Raw genomic sequence first — 16018 nt, 5'->3', positions numbered from 1 at the left:
AAATATATATATATCTCATGTGGCTGACAAGAAGGGGGCCCCCCAAACGCTATAAAAACCAGGGCTGTGGAGTCGGAGTCGGAGTCGTGGAGTCGGAGTCGGAGTCGGAGCTCATTTTGGTGGAGTCGGAGTCGGAGTCGGTATAAAATGCACCGACTCCGACTCCTAAAATATATAATAAATTGGGGACAGGAGTGCAATGCAGAATGTGCTGAATATTTTACTAAATAATATTTAGTATAATGCTTATATTTAAGTGAAAAATTTATTGTAGTACAATGTGAACATCAGACATTTAATTGTTTTTATGATACAATAATCAAGATAATTGGATAGAACATAAATATATTTATTGGAATACAACTTTAGAACACAAACTGTAATAAATTGTAAATATGTAATACACTATGTAATATACAGTAGATTACATATATATCTTGTGTGTGTATATACACTATACTATAGATACTATATACTATATACTATAGATATATATATATATATATATATATATAAATATATATATATATATATATATATATATATATATTAGTATATAGTATATAGTATCTATAGTATAGTGTATATACACACACAAGATATATATGTAATCTACTGTATATTACATAGTGTATTACATATTTACAATTTATTACAGTTTGTGTTCTAAAGTTGTATTCCAATAAATATATTTTATGTTCTATCCAAATATCTTGATTATTGTATCATAAAAATTATTAAATGTCTGATGTTCACATACACATATTCATGTACTACAATAAATTTTTCACCTAACTATAAGCAATATATGTAGGAGTCGGAGTCGGAGTCGGAGCCGGAGCCGGAGTCGGTGCAAGAGAATTTGAGGAGTCGGAGTCGGAGTCGAAGGTTTGGCTTACCGACTCCACAGCCCTGATAAAAACCCAGAAGGGATTTTAGCTTAGTGCATCCAATATCATTGGCTGATTCTATCAGTCTAAATATATCAAGGACGCAATAAAGAAAGTCAGCCAGAGATAAATCAAATCAATCGCCCTGAGACTTACCCATAGCTCAAGTGGTGATCAATCAAGAGTCCCACATCAACATAATAGACTCTCCAACACGTGTTTTGCGGAACAAATGTTGTAGCTTCTTCAGGGAAGAAGCTACAACATCACCTTCTTTGAAGAAGCTAAAACATGTATGGTTCCGCGAAACGCGTGTTGGAGGGTCTTTTATGTTGATGTGGGACTCTTGATTGACCACCTCTTGAGTTATGGGTAAAGGGGGCTTTACACGCAGCAATATCGCTAGCAATGTTGCTGGTGAAAGAACCCGCCCCCGTCGGTTGTGCGTCACAGGCAAATTGCTGCCCGTGGCACACAACATCGTTAGGACCAGTCACACGTACTTACCTGCCTAGCGACGTCGCTGTGTCTGGCGAACCGCCTTTTGTAAGGGGGCGGTTCGTGCGGCATCACAGCAAACGGCCAATTAAAGTGAAGGAGCGGAGAACCTCCGCATTCACGACACGCCCACCTCGTTGCCGGAGGACGCAGGTAAGCTGTTCGCCGTTCCCAGGGTGTCACACGTAGCGATGTGTGCTGCCTCAGGAACGACCAACAACCTGTGTCCTGCAACAGCAACAATATTTGGGATTAGAACGACATGTCAACGATAAGGTGAGTATTTTTGATCGTTAACACCCTCTCGGAGCTCTTACACGCAACATCGCTAAAGACGCCGGATGTGCATCACGAATTCCGTAACCCCGATGACATATCGTTAGATATGTTGTTGCGTGTAACAGGGCCTTTAGTCTCAGGGCGATTGATTTGATTTATCACTGGCTGACTTTCCCTGAAGAAGCTACAATATCTATTGTTCAGCGAAACGCGCGTTGGAGGGTCTTTTATGTTGATGTGGGACTCTTGATTGACCACCGCTTGAGTTATGGGTAAGTCAATTTTGTACTTAATAAAGTTGATATTTTTATAATAAGCCTTAAATGCTCCATCATCTTCTGTCCTTTCTCAGTTTATTATGGAGTGGCATATGATATGATACAAGATGTGCACTGGTCAATTATTTATATGAACCACATAAAAGGGGTGTACTTATTATCTCCAGTGTTCAGGAGTGCACCGCTCCCCAGCATCTGGGCTTCCTGCCTGGGTGTGGAGGTGTGCGCTCCTGAAGACTGACAGCGCAGACCGGCGGCATGGTCCCAACCAAGTGCAATGGCACTGCAAGTAGAAACAGCTTTGCCTCTCCAGCACGGACACTGAAGCTGGCTGGATCCCGCACTTCTCTCCTAGAATACCGGCCACCTGTGATACTCTGCCGAGGTGGTCGGTAACGCACGCAACAAGCAGCGCACAACAGAATTCAAAATCCCTCTGTTCTTGAGAATGAAGAAGAATTTTAACAAGAGGTAAATTGCAAAGTTTCTTCTCTTCATAAGCACTTTGCAATTTTACCCATTTAATAATATGAGATAACCCCCTTTACAGGGGACCTGCCATGTAACCTGGAAATATGGGGTTAATAGCTTTCTGATACATTGTGCGGCTGCTGCACTGAGAGCCTCGCTGACGGGAGGAAAATAACTTTTCATCAGAGGGACTCTGCTTCAGTCACTGCACAACATATAGTGACCGGTGGCTGCAACCGCAACTCCGCCACTGATTGGCAGCAGTTCTATATTGAAGTAATGCAGAGCCGGCTGTCTGTGCTAGGGGAGCGATTACAGCCATTGTTCACTATGTACAGAGCTGTGACTGAAGCCCCTATGACTGAAAGCCTGCGGCTGCTGGGAGGAATAAAAGATCATTTACTCCGGGCAGCGGGGCTCTCAGGGCAGCAGCTGCACGGTGTCAGAATGCTATTAACCTGCAGATTAACCCCATAAGGGTTTGGTTTTTTTTGTTCCTGAACAGTCATTCCTATATGTATTTACTTTGCTCTGTATATAGAATATAAATACACCTTACACATGATCGCAGCACGGCGTTGCAGACTCCTACCTCGCAGTGCTGGCGTGCAGCTTGGATCTCGCAGTCATGCTTGTTCTTTACAGACTCTAGACATAACTCCCGGTAAATGCCTGAAATAAAAAGTAAAAAGAAGATTGGAAAACAGCAACACAACCAGAATGACTCGTCAGTCCAATCAACAACGCGTCCTGTACATAGAGGGAACACGCTACGCAGAATAAGTGGATGGGGACACTTAGACACCTATCCATAGCAATAAAAAAAAAAAATAACTAACTACAAAAAGGTTGGAGCACAGATTCTCTCTACAAGGTTAAAAAAAAAAAAAAAAAAACACCTCGTTTCTGAGAATTTAAGATAAATAGTACAATTCTTTCACCACCAGGGGGCGCCTACTGGAGACAGCGCTCAACAACAGCTGCAAATCCTATAAGGTAGTGGCAGAGGCTGTATAGCTGGAAAAGTGCATCGATGAATAATACAGTCAGTTTTCTGTGTTTTTTCCCCTCCACTGGAGAAAAACACAACAGAAGAGAACGACTTCTATTTTCGGGATCTGAAGTATTTAATCCATTTGGTTTCAATGGATAAAACGATTTACACATGGACGACGTTATAATTATATATTATATATATATATTATATATTATATATATATATATATATATATATATATATATATATATATATATATATATATATATATATATATATATATATATATATATATATATATATATATATATATATATATATATATATATATATAAAAAAACAATATTTTTTATAATTATTACTAATTCTTTCTGCACGTATGCAATGCTTTGTACCTGCGACTTTGGTCCGTATTTGCATGTTCTCCTGCAGCGCTGCCAGGGGCTCCAGGTATTCGGGAGCTTTCCCAGCAATCACCTCTTGTAATTTGGCATCCACTTGACTCAACCGTTCTTTGTAAAGTCTACGAATAAACAATGAGAAATGAAGCAGCAATATCGAAAGGGAAGGGATCATAACTAAATTATTTATTATGCTTGTTTATATAGCACCACATACTCCTCAGCACTATACAGACATCATCACTGTCCCCAATGGGGCTCAAAATCTACATTCATTATCAGTATGTCTTTGGAGTGTGGGAGGAAACCGGAGAACCCGGAAGAAGTCCACTCAAACACGGGGAGAACATACAAACTCCCTGCAGATGTTATCCTTGGTGGGAGTTGAACCCAGGACCTCAGTGCTGCCCACTGAGCCACTGTGACGCCCACTTGTACAGTGCTAACCATTGAGTCGCCATGCAACCCACTGAGCCACCGTTCCGCCCACTTGTCAGTCATAACCACTGAGTCACCATGCAGCCAGCTGTACAATACTAACCACTGAGCCACCATGCAGCCCTCTTTACAGTGCTAACCACTGAGCCACCATGCAGCCTACTGTACTAACCACATCCACTATGCAGCCCTCTGTACAGTACTAACCACTGATCCACCATGCAGCCCACTGTACAGTGCTAACCACTGATCCACCATGCAGCCCTCTGTACAGTACTAACCACTGAGCCACCATGCAGCCCACTGTACAGTGCTAACCTCTGAGCCACCATGCAGCCCACTGTACAGTGCTAACCACTGAGCCACCATGCAGCCCACTGTACAGTGCTAACCACTGAGCCACGATGCAGCCCTCTGTACTGTACTAACCACTGAGCCACCATGCATCCCACTGTACAGTGCTAACCTTTGAGCCACCATGCAACCCTCAGTACAGTGCTAACCACTGAGCCACCATGCAGCCCTCTGTACAGTGCTAACCACTGAGCCACCTTGCAGCTGTAGTGTCTCAGTTCAGATTGTGTCTGTCCCTTTAAGTACCCTTGGATTGTGAGTAGCTCCTGCACTCTACAGCTCATTCCCCAGCTGCCCCTCTACATATAGTCCCTTTCGTGTGTGAGCTTTAGAATATGCACTTATAGCTAAATTCACTTACATGTAATGTATTTCTCCTTTGTTGTGTTCTAGCACCATCTACTGGTGAAAATGTATGTATGGTTTATATTTACCTTCCACTGTAAGAATCTGAAGTGTAAATTGGGTTTTCCTATGGACCAGTGACTTGGTCCCATGGCTCAATAGGTGGGGCTACTTCCAGTCTCTGTCTGGCTAGGCAGAGTTCTCGATGACTCCTGATGGGAGCAGAGCACATGTGGAGAGTCTTCCCCACAAAATCTCCTGCCAGGACCTAGAATTCCAGCATTTCCAGACTTTTACAGCCAATATTCTGAAGGCTTGCTATCCTGAATCCTCGCTGTCCGGATATACCCCGTGCATCTTCATACAGTAAGACATACTGAGTATATACCAGACCCTACTACACGTGGGTTGGGAAAGTTTGAGGGTCTCCCATCCCAATGCAACATTAGTGGCTTGCAGGCCATTGTCCACGCACCAGCCGTCCGGTCCCCGTAACGCACTGGGCAACTTTCTTCATTTGCTTACAAGTACATCTGCATGTGCCGTGCCTAGCAGTCATATTAACCCCAGGACTCCAGGTCTGTACAATCTCCTTATTGCACCTACCCTCCTATTCTAAGCTACAAAAGACTCTGAAGCTGCTTCTAAAAGCATACCAGGATTACATCTCAAACAATTTGTGCTCTTAAAGCTCCAGAACCCTAATTGCACTTCAGTATTCAACTCTTTCCCGTGGCTTACCCACGAGAGACTGTGAAAAACACATTACCGTTAAGTAATTACGTATTTTTCCAGCACCCATGACGGCACCCTTACATCGTGCTGCCGTCATGGGTTCTGAAAAAAAACACATTACCGGTAAGTCATTCCGTATTTCTCCAGCACCCATGACGGCACCCTTACATCATGGTGCCGTCATGGGTTCAGAAAAAACACATTACCAGTAAGTAATTATGTATTTTTCCAGCACCCATGACGGCACCCTTACATCGTGCTGCCGTCATGGGTTCTGAAAAAAAACACATTACCGGTAAGTCATTCCGTATTCCTCCAGCACCCATGACGGCACCCTTACATCGTGCTGCCGTCATGGGTTCTGAAAAAAAACACATTACCGGTAAGTCATTCCGTATTTCTCCAGCACCCATGACGGCACCCTTACATCATGGTGCAGTCATGGGTTCAGGGGAAAAAAAAAAAAAAAAACCACACACATTACCAGTAAGTAATAATGTATTTTTCTGAACCCATGACGGCACCCTTACATTGTGGTGCTGTCATGGGTGCTGGAAAAACATATATTGCGCGTTGGATTTCTTCATTCCTGCTGTATTAAAGCGGCTGTTATCCCCCAGACCTGTGTCTGTGGTCAATCCATTGGCTGTGGATTCTGTATGGGGCCGATAGCAGGGAACATCAGCGTTGTAGACCACCCAGGGAACACGGCCCTTGCGCCCTCGTGCCAGAACAGCAACCATGACATATTAAACATTTGGGGTCCCCCGTCCCTGGACCCCTACACAGCGCACTGTAGAGTGCTAACCACTGAGACACCGTGCAGCGCTAACTATGACCCACAGTGCTACCCACAGTAAACTGCTAACCACTGAGCTACCATACTATACACTACTAACCACTAAGCAGTCCAACCTCACAGTCTAAGGTCCCAAAAAAATCTCCAGTCTGCCATCATAGGTCATTAATGTCAAGCACTGGGGGACAGCAGAGACTTGAGCGGTGGTCTCTGTCATACACAGCGCAGCACACGGAGAGGGATTCCTGCTCTTTCAATTGTACGCACACAAACAAGCTGTGGGAGCATAGAAGGATCTTACACAGCAGCACTGAGCCATCTGTGAATTAGCTCTGAGGTGAGGTAAAAGACTTGTTAGAAAGCTCAGCATTATACATTAATGGTGCCTGTTCTATTACGCACATTTCTGTTATCCACAAAAAGACACATGTAGTGAATGTAGATCCCACCAGTGTGGCCCACAACTTTCTCAAGAATGGGGACCCCAGTGCACATCGCTGTCAGCCGGAGGGGTGGGTGCAATAGGCAGACATTTGGAATGGGAACTCCCACCCCCTCTCCACTGAGGTCAGAGCATAATTGGGGCCAAATATCAAGACAAATACAGGTACAATTGATGGGAACCGGAGCAGCTATACATTTATAACATTTTCTGTGGACGAGATCTCTTATTTCAATGCGTCATTAAAAAGGGGTTTTATACTTTCAGCAAAGTGGACTCCAAACTCTTGCAGCTCAGCGGCTGTGCATACGTAGACAGCATGAGATGCTGACTAAAGTGATTGGCTGCAGCGGTGATGCATGCTGCTTCAGTGATGTCACTGCAGCAGTCAAAATACAGAGACTGGAATGGTGTGGGGGCGAGAATCAGCTGGCCATGATATTTTACATAACTGGAAGCATTTGGGGTGCCCTTTGGAAACCTCTTTAGTATCTCATTCTGTACTATTTTGGCACAGCAAAATTCAGAAGACCTATCAGACATTGAGGACGGCAGCGGGGAATCCTGCACGCACAATATGGGCACACTGCTACAAGATGGGGGCGCAATACGGGCACACTGCTACAAGATGGGGGCGCAATACGGGCACATTGCTACAAGAGGGCACAATACGGGCACATTGCTACAAGAGGGCACAATACGGGCACATTGCTACAAGAGGGCACAATACGGGCACATTGCTACAAGAGGGCACAATACGGGCACATTGCTACAACAGGGCACAATACGGGCACATTGCTACAAGAGGGCACAATACGGGCACATTGCTACAAGAGGGCACAATACGGGCACATTGCTACAAGAGGGCACAATACGGGCACATTGCTACAAGAGGGCACAATACGGGCACATTGCTACAAGAGGGCACAATACGGGCACATTGCTACAAGAGGGCACAATACGGGCACATTGCTACAAGAGGGCTCAATACGGGCACATTGCTACAAGAGGGCTCAATACGGGCACATTGCTACAAGAGGGCTCAATACGGGCACATTGCTACAAGAGGGCACAATACGGGCACATTGCTACAAGAGGGCACAATACGGGCACATTGCTACAAGAGGGCACAATACGGGCACATTGCTACAAGAGGGCACAATACGGGCACATTGCTACAAGAGGGCACAATACGGGCACATTGCTACAAGAGGGCACAATACGGGCACATTGCTACAAGAGGGCACAATACGGGCACATTGCTACAAGAGGGCACAATACGGGCACATTGCTACAAGAGGGCTCAATACGGGCACATTGCTACAAGAGGGCACAATACGGGCACATTGCTACAAGAGGGCACAATACGGGCACATTGCTACAAGAGGGCACAATACGGGCACATTGCTACAAGAGGGCACAATACGGGCACATTGCTACAAGAGGGCACAATACGGGCACATTGCTACAAGAGGGCACAATACGGGCACATTGCTACAAGAGGGCACAATACGGGCACATTGCTACAAGAGGGCACAATACGGGCACATTGCTACAAGAGGGCACAATACGGGCACATTGCTACAAGAGGGCACAATACGGGCACATTGCTACAAGAGGGCACAATACGGGCACATTGCTACAAGAGGGCACAATACGGGCACATTGCTACAAGAGGGCACAATACGGGCACATTGCTACAAGAGGGCTCAATACGGGCACATTGCTACAAGAGGGCTCAATACGGGCACATTGCTACAAGAGGGCTCAATACGGGCACATTGCTACAAGAGGGCTCAATACGGGCACATTGCTACAAGATGGGGCAATATGGGCACATTACTACAAGATGGGGCAATATGGGCACATTACTACAAGATGGGGCAATATGGGCACATTATTACAAGATGGGGGCAATATGGTAAATTACTTCAATAGGGTACAATATGGGCACATTACTACAAGAGTCTTATTACAGGACGTACTGGTCTTTGAGATCTGTAAACTGCTTTTCGAGGTTCGACATTTCGTCCAGGCACTCCATCCGCCGCCGCTCACAATCCTCGTCATCCATTTCTGCAAAAAAGAAAAGGATATTTTTCTGTATTATGGACGGAGAAAAATGTGACAAAGATGCAGATTGTATTTTCTTAATGTAACCAAGAGATAAACAATAAACCACAACAATCAGAATAATCGGCACCGAGCCTTCTGTATGCCGCAACGCTGTGCCGGGGCCGTCACAAGATGGACCTCAAAGTATGATGGGTCTTGTTACACTGGGGTGTTATGGGGAAAAAAAAAAACCCAAAAAACTGCACACGTGATATTCTTCTGCCAAAAGTGGAGGACTCTGCGGTTCCCACTGCGGATGTGAGCACCGCCCGACACGTTACTCAAGGGCGAAATACATAATGAAAGCAGACGACTACCTCACATTTCTGCGTCCAAAATACGGATCCTGCCACAAAGGGTTAATACCAAAAGATTCCTGATTAATGAGACCAATTCCATTATCCATAAAGCCGGCAGACGGAAAGATTTCACCGCAAATCAATTACTGAGGGATCCTCCTGTAATGATTAATGTGGCCGGAGACCTGAAGATCTGCCTCCGACAAGGGGCCGCCATCACCAGCTGCACGAGGGCCCGGGGCCACATCCGCTCCACACTCACTGCTCAGGATAGGAGCCTGGAGAACACGGATTAGCCAAAAGGAGAAAATCAGGCTACGAGCCCCATGTGTGCGACAGAGCAGCGACATCTGCACTACACCCGCGCTGCTGCCGCCAGTAACTCTACAACCTGTGCTGCCACCACCTGCCACCTATGCTGCCATAACCTGTCATCGCTGCTGCCTGCCCTCTTTGCTGCAGCTACCTGCCATCCATGCTGCTGTCACCTGTCATTCCTGCCACCACCTATCATCCCTGCCGCCCTTGCTGCGGTCACCTGTCATCCCTGCTGCTGTCACCTGTCATCCCTGCCACTCGTGTTGCCGCCACCTGCCATACATGCTGCTGTCACCTGACATCCCTGCCACCAGCTGTCAACCCTGCCGCCACCTGTCATCCCTGCCACCCCTGCTGCCGCCACCTGTCATCCCTACCACCCCTGCTGCCGCCACCTGTCATCTCTGCCACCCCTGCTGCCGCCACCTGTCATCTCTGCCACCCCTGCTGCCGCCACCTGTCATCTCTGCCACCCCTGCTGCCGCCACCTGTCATCTCTGCCACCCATGCTGCTGCCACCTAACATCTATGCTGCTGTCACCTGTCATTCCTGCCGCCACCTGTCATCCCTGCTGCTGTCACCTGTCATCCCTGCCACTCGTGTTGCCGCCACCTGCCATACATGCTGCTGTCACCTGACATCCCTGCCACCAGCTGTCATCCCTGCCACCCCTGCTGCTGCCACCTGTCATCCCTACCACCCCTGCTGCCGCCACCTGTCATCCCTACCACCCCTGCTGCCGCCACCTACCATCTATGCTGCTGTCACCTGTCATTCCTGCCGCCACCTGTCATCCCTGCCACTCGTGCTGTCGCCACCTGTCATCCCTACCACCCCTGCTGCTGACACCTGTCATCCATGCTGCCGCCACCTGTCATCCATGTCATCTCTGCCACCCGTGCTGCTGTCACCTGTCATCCATGCTGCTACCACATGTGCTGCTGCCACCTGTCATCCATGTCATCTCTGCCACCCGTGCTGCTGTCACCTGTCATCCATGCTGCTGTCACCTGTCATCCATGCTGCTGTCACCTGTCATCCATGCTGCTACCACATGTGCTGCTGCCACCTGTCATCTCTGTGACCTGTAAAGTGAATAGGACCCTGCGTCACCTACTAGGTGCTCTGGAGAAAAAGTATCACTTATAAGAGGAGAACTCCGGCACACTACCCCCAATAAAGACAATACTCAGCAAAAAGTCTTAAATCAATTCCATTTACTTTTCAAAATTTGCATAGAAAAACTGTCCTTATGAGCAAACGTTTCGACCGTATCCGGTCTTCCTCAATCAGGACTTGTCTTAGTGCAGGGCGTACTGATGGCTATGTACTCAGAAATGCGGCACAATTGATGCAGGAACATAAAGGTAGTGAGTAAAGGGTGTAATTTCCACTGGAATATGGCTCCAATGTTCCTGAGGTCAATATCACCCCTGGCTATGGGGATGCAGAAGAATCGTTACAGGAGTACAGGGTATGTAAATTATGGCGTCAATCCACTGCCATAAGGAAAGAGTGGTCAGAGCGGCTGTCACCATAAAGGGATTCCACTAGCTTAAGTCCATTCAGGTCAGGGTAAGGTGCTGTAGCGGATATTTTGAGGTAGCCAGCGCGATTAATTCACAGCCGTGATTGTCAGGCGTCCATAAGTACCCAGACTAAAAAGTGGTAAGTATGTCAGGGATATGAGCCCTACAGGTGCATGGCTCCAGCGCTCCCGAAATCAATAACCCTTCTGGTTATGGGAAAGAGGTCCCGACGGGCATAAGGCATAACGTGCTGTGTGCAAAGGAACGGGTTCCTGGGGACTGCCGCACCTCTGTGACCTGTGCTGCCGCCACCCGTCACCTCTGTGACCTGAGCTGCCGCCACCTGTCACCTCTGTGACCTGAGCTGCCGCCACCTGTCACCTCTGTGACCTGTGCTGCCGCCACCTGCCACCTCTGTGACCCGTGCTGCCGCCAGCTGCCACCTCTGTGACCCGTGCTGCCGCCAGCTGCCACCTCTGTGACCCGTGCTGCCGCCACCTGTCACCTCTGTGACCCGTGCTGCCGCCACCTGCCACCTCTGTGACCCGTGCTGCCGCCACCTGCCACCTCTGTGACCCGTGCTGCCGCCACCTGCCACCTCTGTGACCTGTGCTGCCGCCACCTGCCACCTCTGTGACCTGTGCTGCCGCCACCTGCCACCTCTGTGACCTGTGCTGCCGCCACCTGCCACCTCTGTGACCTGTGCTGCCGCCACCTGCCACCTCTGTGACCTGTGCTGCCGCCACCTGCCACCTCTGACCTGTGCTGCCACCACCTGCCACCTCTGTGACCTGTGCTGCCGCCACCTGCCACCTCTGTGACCTGTGCTGCCGCCACCTGCCATCTGCCATGCCTGTGCTGCTACCTGCCATCACCTGGTGTCTCTGCTGCAGTCACATCTGCTGATGCAGGCGCAGATCTCCCCGGGAGCACTCGGCAGGGATGAGCGGCACCTGTGTCTGTACTGCGCGGCGCAGGTTATTCCCCTCGGGTGCACATCCCCGCAGGCACTTTATCCCCCCCCCCGGGCGGCGCAGGTTATCCCCCCGGGTGCACATCCCCGCAGGCGCTTTATCCCCCCGGGTGCACATCCCCGCAGGCGCTTTATCCCCCCGGGTGCACATCCCCGCAGGCGCTTTATCCCCCCGGGTGCACATCCCCACAGGCGCTTTATCCCCCCGGGTGCACATCCCCGCAGGCGCTTTATCCCCCCGGGTGCACATCCCCGCAGGCGCTTTATCCCCCCGGGTGCACATCCCCGCAGGCGCTTTATCCCCCCGGGTGCACATCCCCGCAGGCGCTTTATCCCCCCGGGTGCACATCCCCGCAGGCGCTTTATCCCCCCGGGTGCACATCCCCGCAGGCGCTTTATCCCCCCGGGTGCACATCCCCGCAGGCGCTTTATCCCCCCGGGTGCACATCCCCGCAGGCGCTTTATCCCCGGGCGGTGCAGGTTATTCCCCGGATGCACATCCCCCCGCAGGCGCTATATCCCCCGGGTGCACATCCCCGCAGGCGCTTTATCCCCGGGCGGTGCAGGTTATCCCCCCGGGTGCACATCCCCGCAGGCGCTTTATCCCCCGGGTGCACATCCCCGCAGGCGCTTTATCCCCCTTCCCCGGGCGGCGCGGTCCCGGCTGCACGTTACCCGAGCTGTCGCCCTCCTCGCTGCCGCTGGAGCTGTCAGTGTCCTCGTCCTCGGAGCTGCTGCCCTCGTTCTCCGCGTAGTCCACTTCCATGTCATTGTGGTTGCTGTCCTTCTTCTCCCGTGAATGGACCGGCATTTCCTCCCCACCAGCGCCTCAGCTTCGCCTCCCTCCCAGGACCGCCCAGGGCTCACAGTATCTTACTAATTTTATGACACCGCCCTCATGGCACAACTTTTAGAAAAATGATTGGCTGCCATCTCGACCTCCTCTTTCTGATTCGCTGCAGCATTTCTTTCTTTACTGCACAGCCTTAGGTTTGGTGGAGAGCGCAGGGCCGGTCTTGGAGTTTGCACTGCACGCTGGGATTTATAGTTTTATTCCGGTCAGCCCTGGTTGTGTGTTCAGGGAATTCATGAACCATAGAACTACAAGTCCCGGGTGGCAAAGCGAAACAGCGTGGCTGCCGGGCGGCTTATAAACAGACGGGGCGTCAGCCTGAAGCAATCAAAGGCCGATGGCTTTAGAAAGCGATTATGTGCCGTATAAAGGGACTCTCTGAAAGGGGTGGTTTCTGGAGCGGTAATGACGGCACTTTGCAGAATAGTTCAGTTTGGGCCGGGCACTGGGATTGTTGGTAGAAAGTTGATCCATAAAGATCAGACCTGGGAGCGTGCCGAGCCACGAATAAACCTGGTGTGGAGCACGGCAGAGGGCAGGGGCCATAGGGGAAGGTGGTGGAGCCCTGCATAAACCTGGTGTGGAGCACAGCCGAGGGCAGCGGCCATAGGGGAAGGTGGTGGAGCCCTGCATAAACCTGGTGTGGAGCACGGCAGAGGGAAGCAGCCATAGGGGAAGGTGGTGGAGCCCTGCATAAACCTGGTGTGGAGCACAGCAGAGGGCAGCAGCCATAGGGGAAGGTGGTGGAGCCCTGCATAAACCTGGTGTGGAGCACAGCAGAGGGAAGCAGCCATAGGGGAAGGTGGTGGAGCCCTGCATAAACCTGGTGTGGAGCACGGCAGAGGGAAGCAGCCATAGGGGAAGGTGGTGGAGCCCTGCATAAACCTGGTGTGGAGCACAGCAGAGGGAAGCAGCCATAGGGGAAGGTGGTGGAGCCCTGCATAAACCTGGTGTGGAGCACAACAGAGGGCAGCGGCCATAGGGGAAGGTGGTGGAGCCCTGCATAAACATGGTGTGGAGCACAGCCGAGGGCTGCGGCCATGGGGGAAAGTGGTGGAGCCCTGCATAAACCTGGTGTGGAGCACAGCAGAGGGAAGCAGCCATAGGGGAAGGTGGTGGAGCCCTGCATAAACCTGGTGTGGAGCACAACAGAGGGCAGCGGCCATAGGGGAAGGTGATGGAGCCCTGCATAAACCTGGTGTGGAGCATGGCAGAGGGCAGCGGCCATAGGGGAAGGTGGTGGAGCCCTGCATAAACCTGGTGTGGAGCACAACAGAGGGCAGGGGCCATAGGGGAAGGTGGTGGAGCCCTGCATAAACCTGGTGTGGAGCACAACAGAGGGCAGCGGCCATAAGGGAAGGTGGTGGAGCCCTGCATAAACCTGGTGTGGAGCACAACAGAGGGCAGCGGCCATAGGGGAAGGTGGTGGAGCCCTGCATAAACCTGGTGTGGAGCACGGCAGAGGGCAGGGGCCATAGGGGAAGGTGGTGGAGCCCTGCATAAACCTGGTGTGGAGCACGGCAGAGGGCAGGGGCCATAGGGGAAGGTGGTGGAGCCCTGCATAAACCTGGTGTGGAGCACGGCAGAGGGCAGGGGCCATAGGGGAAGGTGGTGGAGCCCTGCATAAACCTGGTGTGGAGCACAACAGAGGGCAGTGGCCATAGGGGAAGGTGGTGGAGTCCTGCATAAACCTGATGTGGAGAATGGCAGAGGGCAGCAGCCATAGGGGAAGGTGGTGGAGCCCTGCATAAACCTGGTGTGGAGCACAGTAGAGGGCAGCAGCCATAGGGGAAGGTGGTGGAGCCCTGCATAAACCTGGTGTGAAGCATGGCAGAGGGCAGCAGCCATATGGGAAGGTGGTGGAGCCCTGGATAAACCTGGTGTGAAGCATGGCAGAGGGCAGCAGCCATATGGGAAGGTGGTGGAGCCCTGCATAAACCTGGTGTGGAGCACAGCAGAGGGCAGCAGCCATATGGGAAGGTGGTGGAGCCCTGCATAAACCTGGTGTGGAGCACAGCAGAGGGCAGCGGCCATAGGGGAAGGTGGTGGAGCCCTGCATAAACCTGGTGTGAAGCATGGCAGAGGGCAGCAGCCATATGGGAAGGTGGTGGAGCCCTGCATAAACCTGGTGTGAAGCATGGCAGAGGGCAGCAGCCATATGGGAAGGTGGTGGAGTCCTGCATAAACCTGGTGTGGAGCATGGCAGAGGGCAGCAGCCATATGGGAAGGTGGTGGAGTCCTGCATAAACCTGGTGTGGAGCATGGCAGAGGGCAGCAGCCATATGGGAAGGTGGTGGAGTCCTGCATAAACCTGGTGTGGAGCATGGCAGAGGGCAGTGGCCATAGGGGAAGGTGGTGGAGCCCTGCATAAACCTGGTGTAGAGCATGGCAGAGGGCAGCAGCCATAGGGGAAGGTGGTGGAGCCCAGCACAGCTTTACAATAAAAAATATAGCAATATAAGCATTTGCCACTTGGATGTTCCATGTGGAACCTGTTGAGGGTGAATGGATGAGTCTCATCTGAAACCTGGAAAAGAGTAGTGTGTGCTGCCATTTATTCTCTCACGGTCAGTCAGACAGAAGTAAATCCTTCAATAACGGGTCAGTGTGCTGTCCAATCCCAAATCATATCATCGTATAGCACACCGCCGAATTCTGCCCTCGTCTGTGTGAGCCCTAACGAAGAGGATGGGTGTTTGGTAATAAAATATCCCGTCCCCTGTTCATTATATGTGGTCTCTTTTGAAGTCATTTTTTTGTTTTTATATGTTACTAGCTGTAGTACTCGGCGTTGCCCGGGATAGTAACTGTCTTTCTGTCTCTGTCTGTGTGTCTCTGTCTCTATCCATATGGGGAGATAAGGTATGCACACCAGTGACTATGTAAGGGGAATACATGGAATAGCAGAAACTGCTGTGTGAATACTGACATGAAAAATCCAATAGCTATATGTATAGAATGAAATGTGAAAAATGGAATCTGCATTACTGCCATGAACATATG

General features: G+C 50.3%; 1 protein-coding gene across 1 annotated transcript in view; it reads right to left on the bottom strand.

Moving 5' to 3' along the window:
• The window catches only part of BRMS1L (BRMS1 like transcriptional repressor), a 65009-nt gene extending 51984 nt beyond the window's left edge, over nt 1-13025 (bottom strand). Inside the window, exons 1-4 of the mRNA XM_075329491.1 lie at nt 12838-13025; nt 8913-9003; nt 3809-3936; nt 3009-3088 (exon numbers count right to left, since the gene is read on the bottom strand). Coding sequence (XP_075185606.1) covers nt 3009-3088; nt 3809-3936; nt 8913-9003; nt 12838-12973 — 435 coding nt within the window. The 5' untranslated portion in view covers nt 12974-13025. The remainder of the gene's footprint in view (nt 1-3008; nt 3089-3808; nt 3937-8912; nt 9004-12837) is intronic.
• Between the last annotated feature and the right edge of the window lie 2993 nt (nt 13026-16018).

Source organism: Anomaloglossus baeobatrachus, chromosome 12 (assembly GCF_048569485.1).
Source record: "Anomaloglossus baeobatrachus isolate aAnoBae1 chromosome 12, aAnoBae1.hap1, whole genome shotgun sequence".
NCBI classification, from domain to species: domain Eukaryota; kingdom Metazoa; phylum Chordata; class Amphibia; order Anura; family Aromobatidae; genus Anomaloglossus; species Anomaloglossus baeobatrachus.
This window is presented reverse-complemented; position numbering and strand designations above follow the sequence as displayed.